Source organism: Musa acuminata, chromosome BXJ1-8, assembly GCF_036884655.1.
Source record: "Musa acuminata AAA Group cultivar baxijiao chromosome BXJ1-8, Cavendish_Baxijiao_AAA, whole genome shotgun sequence".
Taxonomy (NCBI): domain Eukaryota; kingdom Viridiplantae; phylum Streptophyta; class Magnoliopsida; order Zingiberales; family Musaceae; genus Musa; species Musa acuminata.
This window is the reverse complement of record NC_088334.1, coordinates 41,122,793-41,137,746: the sequence shown is the minus strand read 5'-3', so window position 1 is coordinate 41,137,746 and position 14,954 is coordinate 41,122,793. Positions and strand designations below refer to the sequence as shown.

The window sequence follows — 14,954 nt, the reverse complement described above, 5'->3', positions numbered from 1 at the left end:
CGCATCTGCATCCATTTCTTCACGATCGGTAGATCTGCCTCTGTGGCATTATGGCACTCCTCCGAGTCCACCTCCATTCTAACCGATACTTGGTTTTTTTAGATAGCTAAGTCCCTTTGGACTTGTCGTCGCTTCCTCACCCCTTTCGACCCCTCTTGCTTCAATACCTTTGTGTTCTCCAAGCAGTTCCCCTTGATCGATGGAAAGACATACTACAACTCCTATGCATGGCCTCTACCATCATGTTGTAAGGTTTGTATCGATTCTATTCTCTTTAGCTTCATTGGTAGTAACATTCGCTTACTTGGCCTTGTCCTCTAACTTGTCGAGCTCCCTTAAGCCAATATGAGCTCTAGAGTAGTCTAACTCTCTAGCCACTCTGATCATATCTCTGCATGGCCAAGTCCCTCCCATGAGACTCAATGGTACTTGCATTAGGTATAATCCCTTGGTGGTACACAAACTCCATATGCTGATTACCAAGGCTTTTATTCGATACAAAATTCAATGCATGCACGGAAGACCCACCTCTAGAAGACCATGACATTCACTCCTTGAATCCATAGCCTTTTTTGTTGTCATGTTATTCACCGAAGTGGAGCTCCTGATCATACCTCCATATGATATAGTCCCTCACGGGACTAGATTCGTGTGTATCGCATTGCTATGAATTATTCCACCACGATCCATTGCACCATGTCGCTTCCTGGTGACATCTCCATTGCATTCTGATCCTTGTGGGATGAACTCGGATTGTGATATGCTCCCTTGGCAATCAACCTTCATCCACCCACTCTCGGGTCACACTTAGACGAAACACCGTTCTAGGACAGTCCATCGCCTAGTAGCTTCCGAAGTCCATCGACTTTGCTGAAATTGGTGCACCATTATCTAGATCTTAAGCCTCTATCTCTATCTGCACAATCTTCATTGCACACTGTTTCCTTCATGATAACTTGAATGGTAGTACTATGACATATTCTTTAAGAGTACCCGCCTCCACGTCCTCTTACCCCATGCCAAAGCCTTCTGAACCCAACTTCGCCTCCGTAAGTTGAGTCACCTTGGTTCCTCCATCAAATACTTCTTCGAGATAAGGTGCATGTTCTTATGATTGGGTTTGTGAACAACTTATAAAAAATATGGTGATGCATATTTGAGTAGACATTATAATTGACATTCTTATTTATATAATTAAAATTATTTATTTTTGCTATCATATTCATATTTATGTCTATACATATTATGGTTTAATATGAATAACAAGATTGTCTTGACAAAATAAATTATATGGGTCATTTTGGACTATATAAAAAAGGCTAATAGTAGTATAGTATATAGAAGGAAGTATGATATTGATGATATATAACCACTATAACTTGCATTGTTAGTTAGGATTAATGTAATATTATTGTATTTATTGGACATATTGGCCTATTTTTAAATTTGTGTATGTATAAATAATTTTTAAAGCTTTAGAACCTAATAAGATAAAATTAATTTTAAATAAATTTTATTTTATTGATTTTAATTTTTAACCATTTTATATCTTATCAATTAATGGGTAAGTGAGAGAATATTTATATTATATGACCCTATTTAATTATGTCAGATATTATAGATATGGTTGGATTCTTATTAAGATTATCCAATAGAAAGAAAGTATAATTATTACAGGATTCATAGTATATGATTTTGATTGAAGAAACTTTTCTAATTAACTTTCTTGGACCCTTTATGAGAGTCTAACTTCTTTACTATGTAGATTGATGATATATACATATCATGATACATTACTTCATGATATCTAAGATATCTTATTGATTATCATATTCAAAATGTATATATATTTTATCCTATATCTACTCTACTTGATTTCAATTTTGGTAGTAAATTTTAGCATAATAATTTTTATATTTTTACCATGAAAGCGAGGCTTGCGTGGCGAGCCCCTCCGCTCGTTTTGAGCTTGGGTCAGGGCCTTCCTAAAGCATGTCATTAATGACGTTGATCGCTCCACAGGTGGTGAAGGAGAAGTTTTGGCCCGGAGGGACCACCATGGTGACTGTGATCACGTTTGGATTGGAGTATATCTCGTGGAAGTAGATGAGTCATCTTCTCTTCGGGTGTAGTGTAAGTAGTAGCCATAGAGTTGACGAGAAGGAGAACAAGAAAGATGGGAGAGGAGTTGGCCATGGAGAAGCTCAATATGGCACGAATTCAAGGAGTGGATCGAGGAGGATTGGTGGGAGATGAATTTTATAGGCGAGATTAAGGGAGGTTCTAAAGATGAAGCAACTCACATTTTTTTGTCTTCAAGCAATGCATATACAAGAAGAGCCATTTGTTAAGATTAGGATCTTGACCATCTTTAATGCGTCAACATTCATAAAATTATGCACACCAACTACGTAAAGATAGAGATGGTGAACAAAACAAAATAATCTGACTATTTGGTGTGTTGGGCTGATAGCATATGAGTTTAGTTCATAGTGGGTTTTAATAGTTTATAGCTCATTTTTTTTTTAATCTAAATCTAGATCTAATAAGGGGGTATAGTGACTACGAAAAATATAAAGAAAACTGTAACACAGAGCAGAAAACTACAACAGTAATGTGATTCAAAAAGAGAAGAAAAGTATAGAAAAATAAGAAAAGGGAAGGGAAGAAAATAAGGACAATGTAGAGAGACCGTTCTAAGTCATCTAGGTAGTATTCTCATCTTAGGTTAGATTAGATCTATAGTAGATTCTTACTATGATTACTTGGGGATATTTTAGATATTATACATAGTAACATAATCCTTGTATCCCAGTTATTCTCTTGTGATTGTTGCTTGAGTTTTGGGAAAGAGGCTCTGAGATTTGAATATTCATTATTCTTATAGTGGATTTTCTCCGGTTTGTCCCATGGGTTTTACTCTTTATGTTTGAGGGATTTTCCATGTAAATCTTGGTTTCCTATTTTATTATGATTCCATTTAATTCTGCTGCATTTTATGGTCTACTTGTATTTGTTTGTATATAAAGTTTGTTCTTCTTTATATCCCATCAGAGCAGGTTTTGGTAATTTAATTTTTGTATTCGAGGTCGATAGTGTTTCTCGCATGATTAATTTGAATGGAAATAATTGGATGATATCAAAACCAAGAATGAAAGATATCTTATATTGCAAAGATTCATATAGATCTTTGTAGGAGGATAATGCAAAGTTTGCAACTATAACAGATGATAAGTGGAAGAGGTTAGACTGAAAAACGGTCGAGTTTATTCGATAATTACTCGATGATAGTGTCTTTCACTATGTTTCTACTGAAAGTTCTGCATATTCTCTTTGGAAAAAGTTGGAATGTCTCTATAAAAGAAAAACAACTAGTAACAAAGCTTTCTTGATCAAAAAACTTGTAAACCTGAAATATAAAGATGATGCTTCTATTGCTGAATATTTAACTGAAATACAGAGTATCACTAACTAGTTATTCTTTATGAAAATTTCTCTTGATGATAAGTTGCAAGGATTGTTATTTCTCAGTTCATTACTAGAAATTTAGGAGACATTGGTGGTTTCCCTTAGTAATTCTACGCTAGATGGTGTTGTCACCATGAGTCAAGTAATAAGCAATTTATTGAATAAGAAGTTGAGAAGAAAGAATTCAACAACATCTCAGAATGATTCACAGACACTTATCTCAGAGAACAGAGAAAAGTCTAAGTCTAAGGAAAGAAGCAGTTCACTCATGGGTAGAAATAAGTCAAGATCAAGAAAAAATATTGTTTGCTATAATTATGGTGAGAAAGGATATTACAAGAACCAATACAAGCAACCTAAGAAGAGCAAGTAAAAGGGAAAAGAAGTGGAGTCTACATAGTCAAAAGATAACACCACAACTATAGTGCAAGGTGGTGATTATTTGATTTTGTCTCATTCTGATGATATTTTTTCTTGTGTGTCAGGATTTTGAGTGGGTGACTGACATATGTGCTTCTTATCATCCTATACCACGGATGGAGCTTTTTGCTACCTACAAGTCTAAAAATTTTAGTATTGTCAAGATGGGCAACTATGGCACGACAAACATCATTGGCATGGGTGATATCCACAAAAAGACCAACTTTGGCTGTAAGTTAGTGCTTAAGGATATGAGGCATATGGTTGGCTTGAGACTAAATTTAATTTCAACTGGAAGGCTAGATGATGAAGAATTTGATAGCAGATTTCACAAAGGGCAATAGAAGCTCAGTAAAGGTTCTCTTGTTATAGCTAGTAAAGAGAAATGTCACACCTTATATAGGTTGTAGGCCAAAGCTTATGGTGAGCAACTGAATGCTACAGAGAAAGACTTCAACATTGACTTGTGGCATAGGCGATTGAGACACATAAGCGAGAAGGGGCTGCAAGCTCTTTCCAAGAGAGAGATATTGCCAGACTTCAGAGGTACACATCTAAACCCTTATATTGATTGTTTGATCAGTAAATAATACAGAGTTTCATTTACTAGTCTTGCTTTGTCTAGAAAAATGCATGCCATAGACCGTGTTTATATACATGTAAATGATCTTTTAAGGATAAAAACTCCTAGTGGATCTGTTAATGTTCCTAGCATCAATTATGTACTTTATTTTATTATTTTTATAGATGACTTTTCCAGGAAAGTTTGGGCCTATGCTATGAAGACCAAAGATCAAGTTATTAATGTATTCAAAAAGTTTCATGCCAGAGTTGAAAGGGAGACGAAAAGACAATTGAAATGCATAAGATCAGATAATGGTGGTGAGTACACAGATTGTTTAATGATTATTGTAGGTCACATGACATCTAACATGAGATGATAGTTCTTGGTACACCTCAGCATAATACAATTGCAGAGAGGATGAATCACACCATCATAAAAAAGATCAGATGAGTATGTGATGCTTACTAATATAGGTGAACCTTACTTGAGAAGATCTTCTAGACAACGTCAACCTTCTGAAAGATACTATACAAATGAGTATGTGATACTTATTGATGCAGGTGAACTAGAGAGTTACCAAGAAGTAGTTAAAAGTGAGTAGAAAAAGAAATGATTAGTTGCTAAGCAGAAAGAGATGGATGCTCTACAGAAGAACCACACTTATGATTTGGTGCAACTACCAGAAGGAATAAAGGCCTCGAAGAACAAGTGATTTTTAAATTGAAGACTCAAGAATATTGTTCTCAACCAAAGTACAAAGCTAGATTAGTTGTGAAAGACTTTGGTCAAAGAAAAGGTATTGACTTTAAAGAGATTTTTTATCCTATTATTAAAATATCTTCTATTTGTGTTGCTCTGGGTATTGCTGCTAACTTTCCTAATGGTGATTTGGAGGAGAAAATTTATATGGAGCAACCAAAATGCTTCAAAGTCAATGGTAAAAAAAATTTTGTCTACAAGTTAAAGAAGAGTTTGTATAAGCTAAAGCAAGCTCTAAGATAGTGATATAGAAAGTTTGATTTGTTTATAATTGAAATTAGATATAAAAGAATGGCTTCAGATCATTGTATGTACATCAAACAGTTTGGTGAGGATTTTATTATTCTCTTACTTTATGTTGATGACATGCTTATCCTTAGGAAAGATATGTCTACAATTGATAAGTTGAAGAAAAAACAAAGTGAATCATTTGCAATGAAAGACATGGGGCAAACAAAGCAAATACTAGGCATGCAGATTTCCCGTGATAGAAAGAAAAAGAAGATTTGGTTGTCACAAGAGAAATACATCGAGAAGATATTAGAAAAGTTTAGTATGAGTAATGCAAAGCCAGTTGGTTCTCCTCTTATAGGTCACTTCAAGTTCAGTATGGGTATATGTCGCAAACTCGATTTCCAACCTTTCCAGAATTCAAATTGTGTCTTTAGGATAGCCTTGGTTAGAACTCGATTTAATAAATACACAGCCGTCTTTAGTGCTTTAGTCTATAAGAACTTAGGAAGATTGGAGTTTCTAAGCATACTCTACATCATATCTAATAATGTTCGATTTCTTCTTTCTGCAACACCATTCCTGTTTGGAGAACCAAGCATAGTGTATTGGGCAACAATCTCATGTTCTTAAAGAAACTTAGCAAAATGACTAGGTGCTTATCCATTTTCAATATATCTATCATAATATTCTCCATGTATCTGGTCTCACAATTTTAATTTCCTTATCACATTGGTTCTCAATTTCAGCCTTAAAGACTTGGAAGGCATCCAATGTTTCATTTTTATTATAAAGCAAATATATATATATATATATATATATATATATATATATATATATATATATATATATATATATATATATATATATATCGTGAGTAATCATCTATAAAGGAGATGATGTATTTTTGACCATATGTGTCCATGTTTGGATAACATATATCAATATAAATGATCTCTAATATGTTTGAACTCCTATTAGCACCTTTTTTTAGATTTGTTGATCTGCTTTCCCTTAATACAGTCCACATAAGTCTTAAAATTAGTAAAATCAAGAGTACTAAGTACCCCATCATTAATTAATCTTTTAATTCTCTCTATGGAGATATGTTTTAATCTCCGATGTCATAACATAGATGAGTCCTTATTAATATTACACCTTTTAGTGCCAGCGTGAACATGCATTGAACTTTGAGTGTCATTATTTTGCAAGGAAATACGATAAAGACCATCAGATAAAATATCTTTCCCAACACAATCAGATTTATATAATAAATAAAATGATGTGTTTTGAAAATTAAAGAAATATCCAACTAGTACGAGTCTGGAAATAGAAATTAAGTTTCGTGAGAAACTTGGTACATAAAAGGTCTTTTCCAATTTTAAAACAAAATCATTACTTAAAGTTAAAATACACATTTTAATTACCTCCACGTGTGAGCCCATCTTATTACCTGATAAGATGCTTTGCTCACTTCCCACTAGCTTCCTAAGGTTTTGCATATCCTGTAAATAGTTTGCAATATGGATTGTTGATCCAGAGTGAATCCACCAGGTATTAATATTAACATTAACCATATCAGATTCATAACACACAAATGAGGTTGGTTTACCTTTCTTTTCAAGCTATTGTTGGAATTTAGTGCATTCCTTCATCATGTGTCCCTTCCTTTTATAAAAGAAACACTTTGCTTCTTTCTTGATATCAGGTTGAGGTGGTATTTGATTGTTTCTCTACTGATGAGCTTTATGATTAGCTTGATTTTTATTAGTTTTATTCTTCCCGCGAGTGGTTACTATCAATGCACTCTCACCCAGTTCCATCACTAGCCTATCTTCTTCTTGAACACACATTGTCATTAGGTCATTGATTGACCATTTATCCTTATGTGTGTTGTATGAAATCTTAAAAGTCCCGTATTGATGTAGAAGGAAGTTCAGAATATAGTGCACCAGGAAGGATTATGACATATTAACCTCGAGTTTCTTAAGTTGAGCTGCAATATCTCGCATTTGTATTATATGCTCACGCACACCCTTTATGTTGGTAAGTCTAAGGGATGAGAATTTCATTATTAGGGTACTTGCTAGTGACTTTCCGAAATGGCAAATTGTTTATCGATAGCTTGTAGTAGGTCTCGGACCTTCTCATGCTGGTCAACAGAACCACGTATACCAGCAATTATCTTAGTCTTGATAAACATCACGTTGAGTCGATTAGATCGCTCCCATCGCTCATATAATGTGACTTCAGTTGGAGTATTGCTATTGGTGATTGTAGGTGGTTCATCTTTCCTAATAGCATAATTAATATTCATTCACCCTAAAAGGAGGAGAACCCTCTCCTTCCATATCTTATAATTATCACATCTAAGTTCAGGAATATCATATCGAATATCAGAGAAATTAACAGTTTGAGAAACTGGATAAAATCAAACATTGTTATGTCAAAATTGAAGGCTTAATAGTTTAAATTGCATGTTTAATCAATGTGAAACATGCCAAAAGATGAATCTCATGACATAAAAGTTATCCGTGGGCTAAAATTTTAATTTAAATAGATTCAAATGGTCTTTATGATAAAACTATCAAATTATATTCCAATTTATGGGTAAATTATGAAAATAATTTGATATTATCTTGATTAATTATATGAATATAATAAAAGATCATGTTGAATAACGATTATTATATTAAATATAATTTATCACAATATTATGTCTAATTACTTATGAGATCCTTATTTTAACTTTATATATAATTTTAATTAATTAAGGATGCTGTGATTAATCCCTAATTAATTAAGATTATATAAGTCACTAGATATTTTGGACATATAAATTTGACTCATAAGCATGAATTAATATAACTAAATATTCATACATAATATAAGCATTTTACCAACTAAAAATACTGAAAATATTATATCCTCATTATTTTCAACATGAAATATATTAAGAAGTTTCAAAAAGAAACCAAAATCAAGCCATATTCATGGTATAAAAATAAAAACTCTTTCATATTAAGAGTAGAGTTAATAGTTGTGATACCAATTGTTAAAAATTTTAATACCAAATATGTGTTTCTAAACCATTATAATAGAAACACAAGAAAACTTATGCAGAAACAAAAATTGCATACCTCCAACGTTGTTAATAATTTCAGCAACAATTTCTCTTCTTATTTTCACACTTCTTAGCTTTGAACTCTCACTTTAGAAGGTGTAGGAAATCATTTAGACTTTTAGAGATATTAAGCTCAAGGACTTAAACCCTCGTTTATATAGATGTTCTCTCATCAAGAATATTTATTATTATCACCTTTATAACGTTCAATAATTAATTCAAATTTGTAATGTTTAGATCATAATAAAAAAATTTAATGATATTAAATAAATATTTAATAATAACGATTACATTTATAATGAATAAAAACTAAAATATATGAACCACAATAAATTAAGAAATGAATAATGAATCATAATGAGAATGGTTACGCCAAGCACATATGATACATCTAATCACCGACGAACCGCTCGTCCTCTATCGACTCAATATATTAGGTTGATTCGATGAGTTAGACATTCATTACATCCTAACAACGGCAAACCTAAGACATCAGCAGATTTTATCTCGATCTCAGCCGACAATCACTTGAGGCCGCACAAGCTCCTCGAGGATAGGCCCTATTCATAAGCAAGTATACGAGTATGAACTATATTCAAAATTTCTAATAACGAGATGGGAGTACGAAGTACTTTTATCCGAGCTCCAACTTGTGAAGGAGCTTCTAGTTCAAGAGCTTCAAGTTCCGCTGTGTGACAATATTATTATGTGCATATATAAAAAAAACAAACAATCACACAAGAAAAAATTAGCCGAATAAATCTAAATTGATGTTCTACATAATAGTACATAGATAAGTGTTTAATTTGGTACAACACAACGAACTCGTTGTAGTATAGCGGTTAGAATATCATGCGTGCGACCCTGGTTAATTTTCGGCTTTACGTTACTAACAGCGTTATGTTGTAATTATATATTACTAACAGTGTTATAAGCGCCTCCAATAAACTCCTACCATTGACCAGTACGTCAAACCGTACTCTTCCTCCTCCAAATCCATTTGACTGTTGTAATGATGTAATATCTCAAGAACCTATCTGCTTCTTCATCGATGGCACTCTTGCTCAAGGGTGTATAAATGACCCTCTTTTTCTTGTTTTAACAAGGTTGTGGTGACATGGCCCAACCTACTAAGGTTGGCATTGGGGTGCCAAACCTGTGAAGGTTGTGCCTACCGCGAACTATTCGACTTGCTAAGGTCGAGTTTGATCTCACAGTCACCCTCACGAAGAGATTGCGAACCTTGTGTTCCCTTTTGAACTTTTATTATCAGCACATTAAGGTTAAACGAAAATATACCAAGGTTGAGGACTCTTTGTTTTAAGGAGAAGATCAAGCCTCAAATTTTATCATTTTATTTCTTTTTTATACCAAGTTGCAACCTTAGGGGGCATGACCGACTTGAAACACAATCCTTTTAGGCATACACCAATATCTAAGAGTATGATCGATGATGATTGTTCTTATGATGATGTAAGAGGATATGATCATCTCAAAGGATATGATCGATGTTAAGACGTGCCCGGCCTAAAGGATACAATGTATTTAAGAGTGCAATTAACCTAAAAGATGTAATCATTTTAAAGGTACGATTATCTTGAGGATATGATCAACTTGAAGAAATAGTTTACTTGGACGAGTCAAGACATCGTCAACTCAGAAGAGTTAGGGTGTAAGACAACTTTTGACTTTAGAATAGATACATCCTTGGACATTTATTAACTATAGACAACTTAGCATCATGCCATGATGGAGGTTGAATTTACGAAGATTGTTTTTCTCTATATCTAGTATTGTCCTATTTTAGTGTCACGACTACTATGTGTCGGATTTCCTTTAAAGCGGATCGGAAAGCTTCGTTTTGGCCTTCTTGGTTATCAACTTGGAACCATGACGTTTAAAGCCAATGATAAAGGTATGAATGAGTAAAGTGAGAGTTGGATCAACCACATCTTGACTTCATGAGTCTCTCTATAGAACCTCCAGATGTAGCTGACTGAGGACTCGTCCACATCTTGTCGAACAGTCAACAAGACTTTGTAGACTACTTTTAGATATTGGCCGTTGACAAGGTAGACATAAACTCTTTCATCAACTCCCTAAAGGTTGTCGTTGATGTAAGAAGAATGTAAGAATATCGATCTCATCTAGTAGGAGCTCTGTATCATGATTGGCCCATAGCTCTTTCACACGGAGCTCATTCCAACTTTATTATAATATCAATCTTGATCTTAATTAATGTTTAAACACAAAGAATCGTTGGTCACAAAATTCATCAACACCATCAAGCTCTTCATCCGCATCTTATGGAAGTCATTGTTTAGCTTCTGGTCTGTCGCTTCCATTTGCATTGTCATCTTTCTGCATGCAATCTCCAATGTCATGATTCCTCTAGACATCCAACTATTTGTTGACCTTGCTAGCTAGGGCTAGGGGTAGAAAGCATTCAGGAACCATGTATCCCTCATCCTTGCCAAAACGATCATATGCAAGGTCGTGATCCATGAGCCTAGCAAGGTCCACAACGCCCAACTTGCCTTCGAATGCTAAATCCTGCAAGACATTGCTGGCTTGATGTTGCGATGCACCACACATGCACTTACTTGTCCTAGTCGATCTTCTTAGCCTGTGCCTCACAGGCCACTCAAAGTACTTCATGGTGCTATAGAGGTCGGAGTCGAGGCTTCGGTTGGGCATGAACTAGTAGATGAGCAACACTTGCTATGGCACCAACCGATGAACTGCTCAAAGTTTCGATCACCCAACGGCTAATGACCTTATCCTCCGACATGCTTTCTTTTCTTTCCTATTTTGATCTCATGAAAATCCTTTTGATGGTCACATCAAGCCTCACCTCTTTAAAGTAACCTTTATAGACCTACCCAAGCCATCCTCTTTTCTCCCTGAGAAGTCTCTTGTTGTGGTAACTAGCTCTCATGCTCTCGAACTCATGGTATATTGTTTAGCCCTTGTTGTAATGACCAGCTCTCATGCTCTCTGTACGAGAACCTCTTTAGCCCTCTCAAGCTCTCGAACTCATGGTAGAAGTCTTTAGCCCTCTCATGCTCTCGAACTCATGGTACGAGAACCTCTTTAGCCCTCTCCGTACGAGAACCTCTTTAGCCCTCTCATGCTCTCAAACTCATGGTAGATGTCTCTTGTTGTGGTGACCAGCTCTCATGCTCTCAAACTCATGGTAGATTGTTTCATCATTTTTTTTTTTCGCATTCAATCCTTTTTTTTTAACTAAGATCCTTTGTTGTAGCATCTTAATTAATTCTACATTAAAAAAAAAATAATATTAACTTATAAAAATATGATGAATATATTATATTTAATTTTAATTTAAATATTTTAACTAATAGTTTGAACCACATGAAACTGATAGGTCAGTTAGCTTCAGGATATGGTTACTCATAGATAAAGTAAAATAATTCATCAACTACGACTACACCTCATATGTACCATGTTATGATAGGTATAATACTATCAATTTCAATTTAAGAAACTTCACCATGGCCTTATCTCCATCCTTCACTCTTTCTCTTTGCAACTATTGTCATCGAGAGTAGTACCTATGGGTAAAACTAAGATTGACTTGTAATAATTAGATTTGTATAATATTATCAAACTTCAATTTCAAAAGCTTTACCATAGCCTCATCTCCATCCTTCACTCTCCTTTTTCTCTGTCATTATTTGCCAATGGGAGTAGTAGTTAAGAATATAAAGGGAAAAATATTCACCCTTGCTTCTGCTTTTATGACTACTGCAAGGCTCAAACATAATCGTCACTGTCGTCAGCTCTCTCAGCAATAACATCTTTAGAGTCTGAATTAAATCTTTGCATCAAATATGACTTATCCATCCTATTAATTTCATTGATATAGTAAATTTATTAATTTAGTGGTATATCGATAATACGATGACTTATACAAGTTAGAGGTGTCCTCACGAAAGAAGCTACATATGAATATAATGATTATACCAAGCTCTTCGACGTTAACGAAGTTCATAAATAGCTTTTTATAGTTTACAAACATGGCTTGGATATTGATGGTGGATGAACCTAGGAGACTATTGCAGAAAGACATCTTTAATTAGAGTCTCCTATAAAAATACGTTGTAAAATAATATATTATTATATTATTAATAATATAGGCTAAATTTATAGTATGCTTTGAGGTCACAAATCAAGTCTTATGACTATAAAATTTTATCTCAAGACTTGGTGTGGTCAAACTCAATTGTCAAATTGCTAAAGATACATTGTGACATATCACAGTAATTTTCTTATCTAAGAATGACAAGTATTATTGTAGGTTTATATATTATGTATATAGTACTCGATGGTTAGATAAAAGAGTTTAGAAACAATCAATGTTAATTAATAACTTGAGTCTTACTATATTGATCGCTGATCCATTCACTTGGACTTACAACCTAAAATGTTTTAAAAAAAATATTCTTATGATTTAGTTTATGAATAAACTATAAAAGCTATGGTGATGCATATTTAAATGGATATTATAATTGATATTCTTGCTTACATACATAAAGTTATTTATTTTTATTATCACATTTATGTATGTATATATTATAATTGAATGTGATGATAAAATTATCTTAACAAGATAAATTATATAGGTTATTTTAGACTATATTAGGAAGAGCTAACAATGTTATGATACATACAAAGAAGTATGATATTAATGACATTCAATTATTATAACTTGTATTTTGGAATTCGATTTAGTGAAGCCTAATGTGCTAAAGGTGTTCCTGTGCTGTTGTCTGCCCGATCCTTGTCTATCTTGTTATCGTTGCCTCCACTAGAAGGATAGGAAGCTGCAGCGAATCAGACATGTATATGCAATCTCCCGGTGCTGTCAAAGCAAAAATGACAAGTAATTGTTCAATCACCTACTCCTTCCACGTTTGAATACGATGTATCAATATTTCTTTGCACGACTGAGTTGGAATTCAGAGCAAGGAGCAGCTTGCGTTTGAACAACTTACACAGCTGCTTGACTTCTCCCATGTCTCTACCCTCCACCCAGCCACGTTCATGTCACAATGGATTTAATATGAAGGGCCAAATATGCACGCAATTTGCTCTCACAACATGAGATTTATTTAATCTCTTGGATAAGAAGATATATACATTATTTAATATTAATTTGTTTAATCTACCCAAAAATCATGAGATTTTGATTGTCAAAGGAATTGAGGTGCAATTGAAGCGAATTCTCACGTGCTGTTGAACGAAAAATACGTGTGGAATAATAGTATCTCTACTTCTTTGTCCATAAAAGCCCACGAAACCCTCATGCCTCGCCACCCAATCCTCCACCCACCTGTGCACTTCCTGCACAAGCTTCTCCATGGCCTCATCTCCATCCTTCACTCTCCTTCTCCTCTTTCTCTTCGCCACTGTTGCCATTGGGAGCAGCAGCCGTGAACACAAAGAGAAGATGACGCACCTCCACTTCTACTTTTACGACTACTACGGTGGTTCGAACGCGACCACCATCACCGTCGTCAGCCCTCCCGGCAACAACACCTTCGGGAGCATCGGGGTGGGCGAAAACATTCTCAGGGTAGGGCGTGAGTCGAGCTCCAAGCTCATCGGAAAAGCGCAGGAGCTCACCGTGCAGGCATCCTTGGAGAGTCCGGCCTACCTCTCGGCGCTAAACTTCGTGTTCACCGCCGGAAAGTACAACGGGAGCAGCTTCTCCATCTTGGGCAGGGCGGTGCTGACGGAGCCTAGGATGGAGCGGGGCATCGTTGGGGGCACCGGCAAGTTCCGGATGGCCCGAGGCTACACCATCAGCAGGCTCATCAGGTCGACTGGAACTACTCAGATGGAGCTTGTTTTTGAGTACGACGCCTACATCTATCACTACTGATGAGCTGCCGTCTGCTGCCTCTCATTGTTTGTTGCAATAAAAGCTGCTCTGCCTTGCAGCTTGTTCTACATCAATACTTTGCTCTTTCTCTTTCATACCGCATCGCTGCCATTGGCTCGTGTACTTTATATCTTCTCTTTGTACCGAGTGATTAGTAATTAACAGTTGCCGCTAAAATTCTTACGACAAAGTAATAAGCGTGTTTGAGCATTCAGGAGACGTACAACAAAGAGCAACTGAAGCAGAGTAAATAAGCTGTGTCGTCAGTACTGTAGATGATGCCATTCGGCTACCTGCTCATACTTGACTATCTCGGTCTTGTTGCCTCCACTTGAAAGAGGCTGCGTTGTCGTACAAAATTCTATGGTGAATCGAAGATGCCTTGTCGATCTACATCAAGTGCTGAAAATATTTGAAGTACTTCCTGGTGTGATTCCAGAACAACTGAGAAACAAACACGATCACCTACTCTTTACAAG

The 14,954-nt window shown here is 35.2% G+C and overlaps 1 protein-coding gene across 1 annotated transcript; it reads left to right on the top strand.

Moving 5' to 3' along the window:
• Nucleotides 1-13,950: 13,950 nt before the first annotated feature.
• LOC103994672 (pterocarpan synthase 1-like) lies at nt 13,951-14,475 on the top strand. The gene has a single exon (XM_009415077.3). The coding sequence runs from the start codon at nt 13,951-13,953 to the stop codon at nt 14,473-14,475; it is 525 nt and encodes a 174-aa protein (XP_009413352.1).
• The last annotated feature ends 479 nt before the right edge of the window (nt 14,476-14,954 follow it).

Bases quoted from the DNA above. Each gene is read 5' to 3' on its own strand.
- LOC103994672 (XM_009415077.3), top strand. From the start codon at position 13,951: ATGGCCTCATCTCCATCCTTCACTCTCCTTCTCCTCTTTCTCTTCGCC.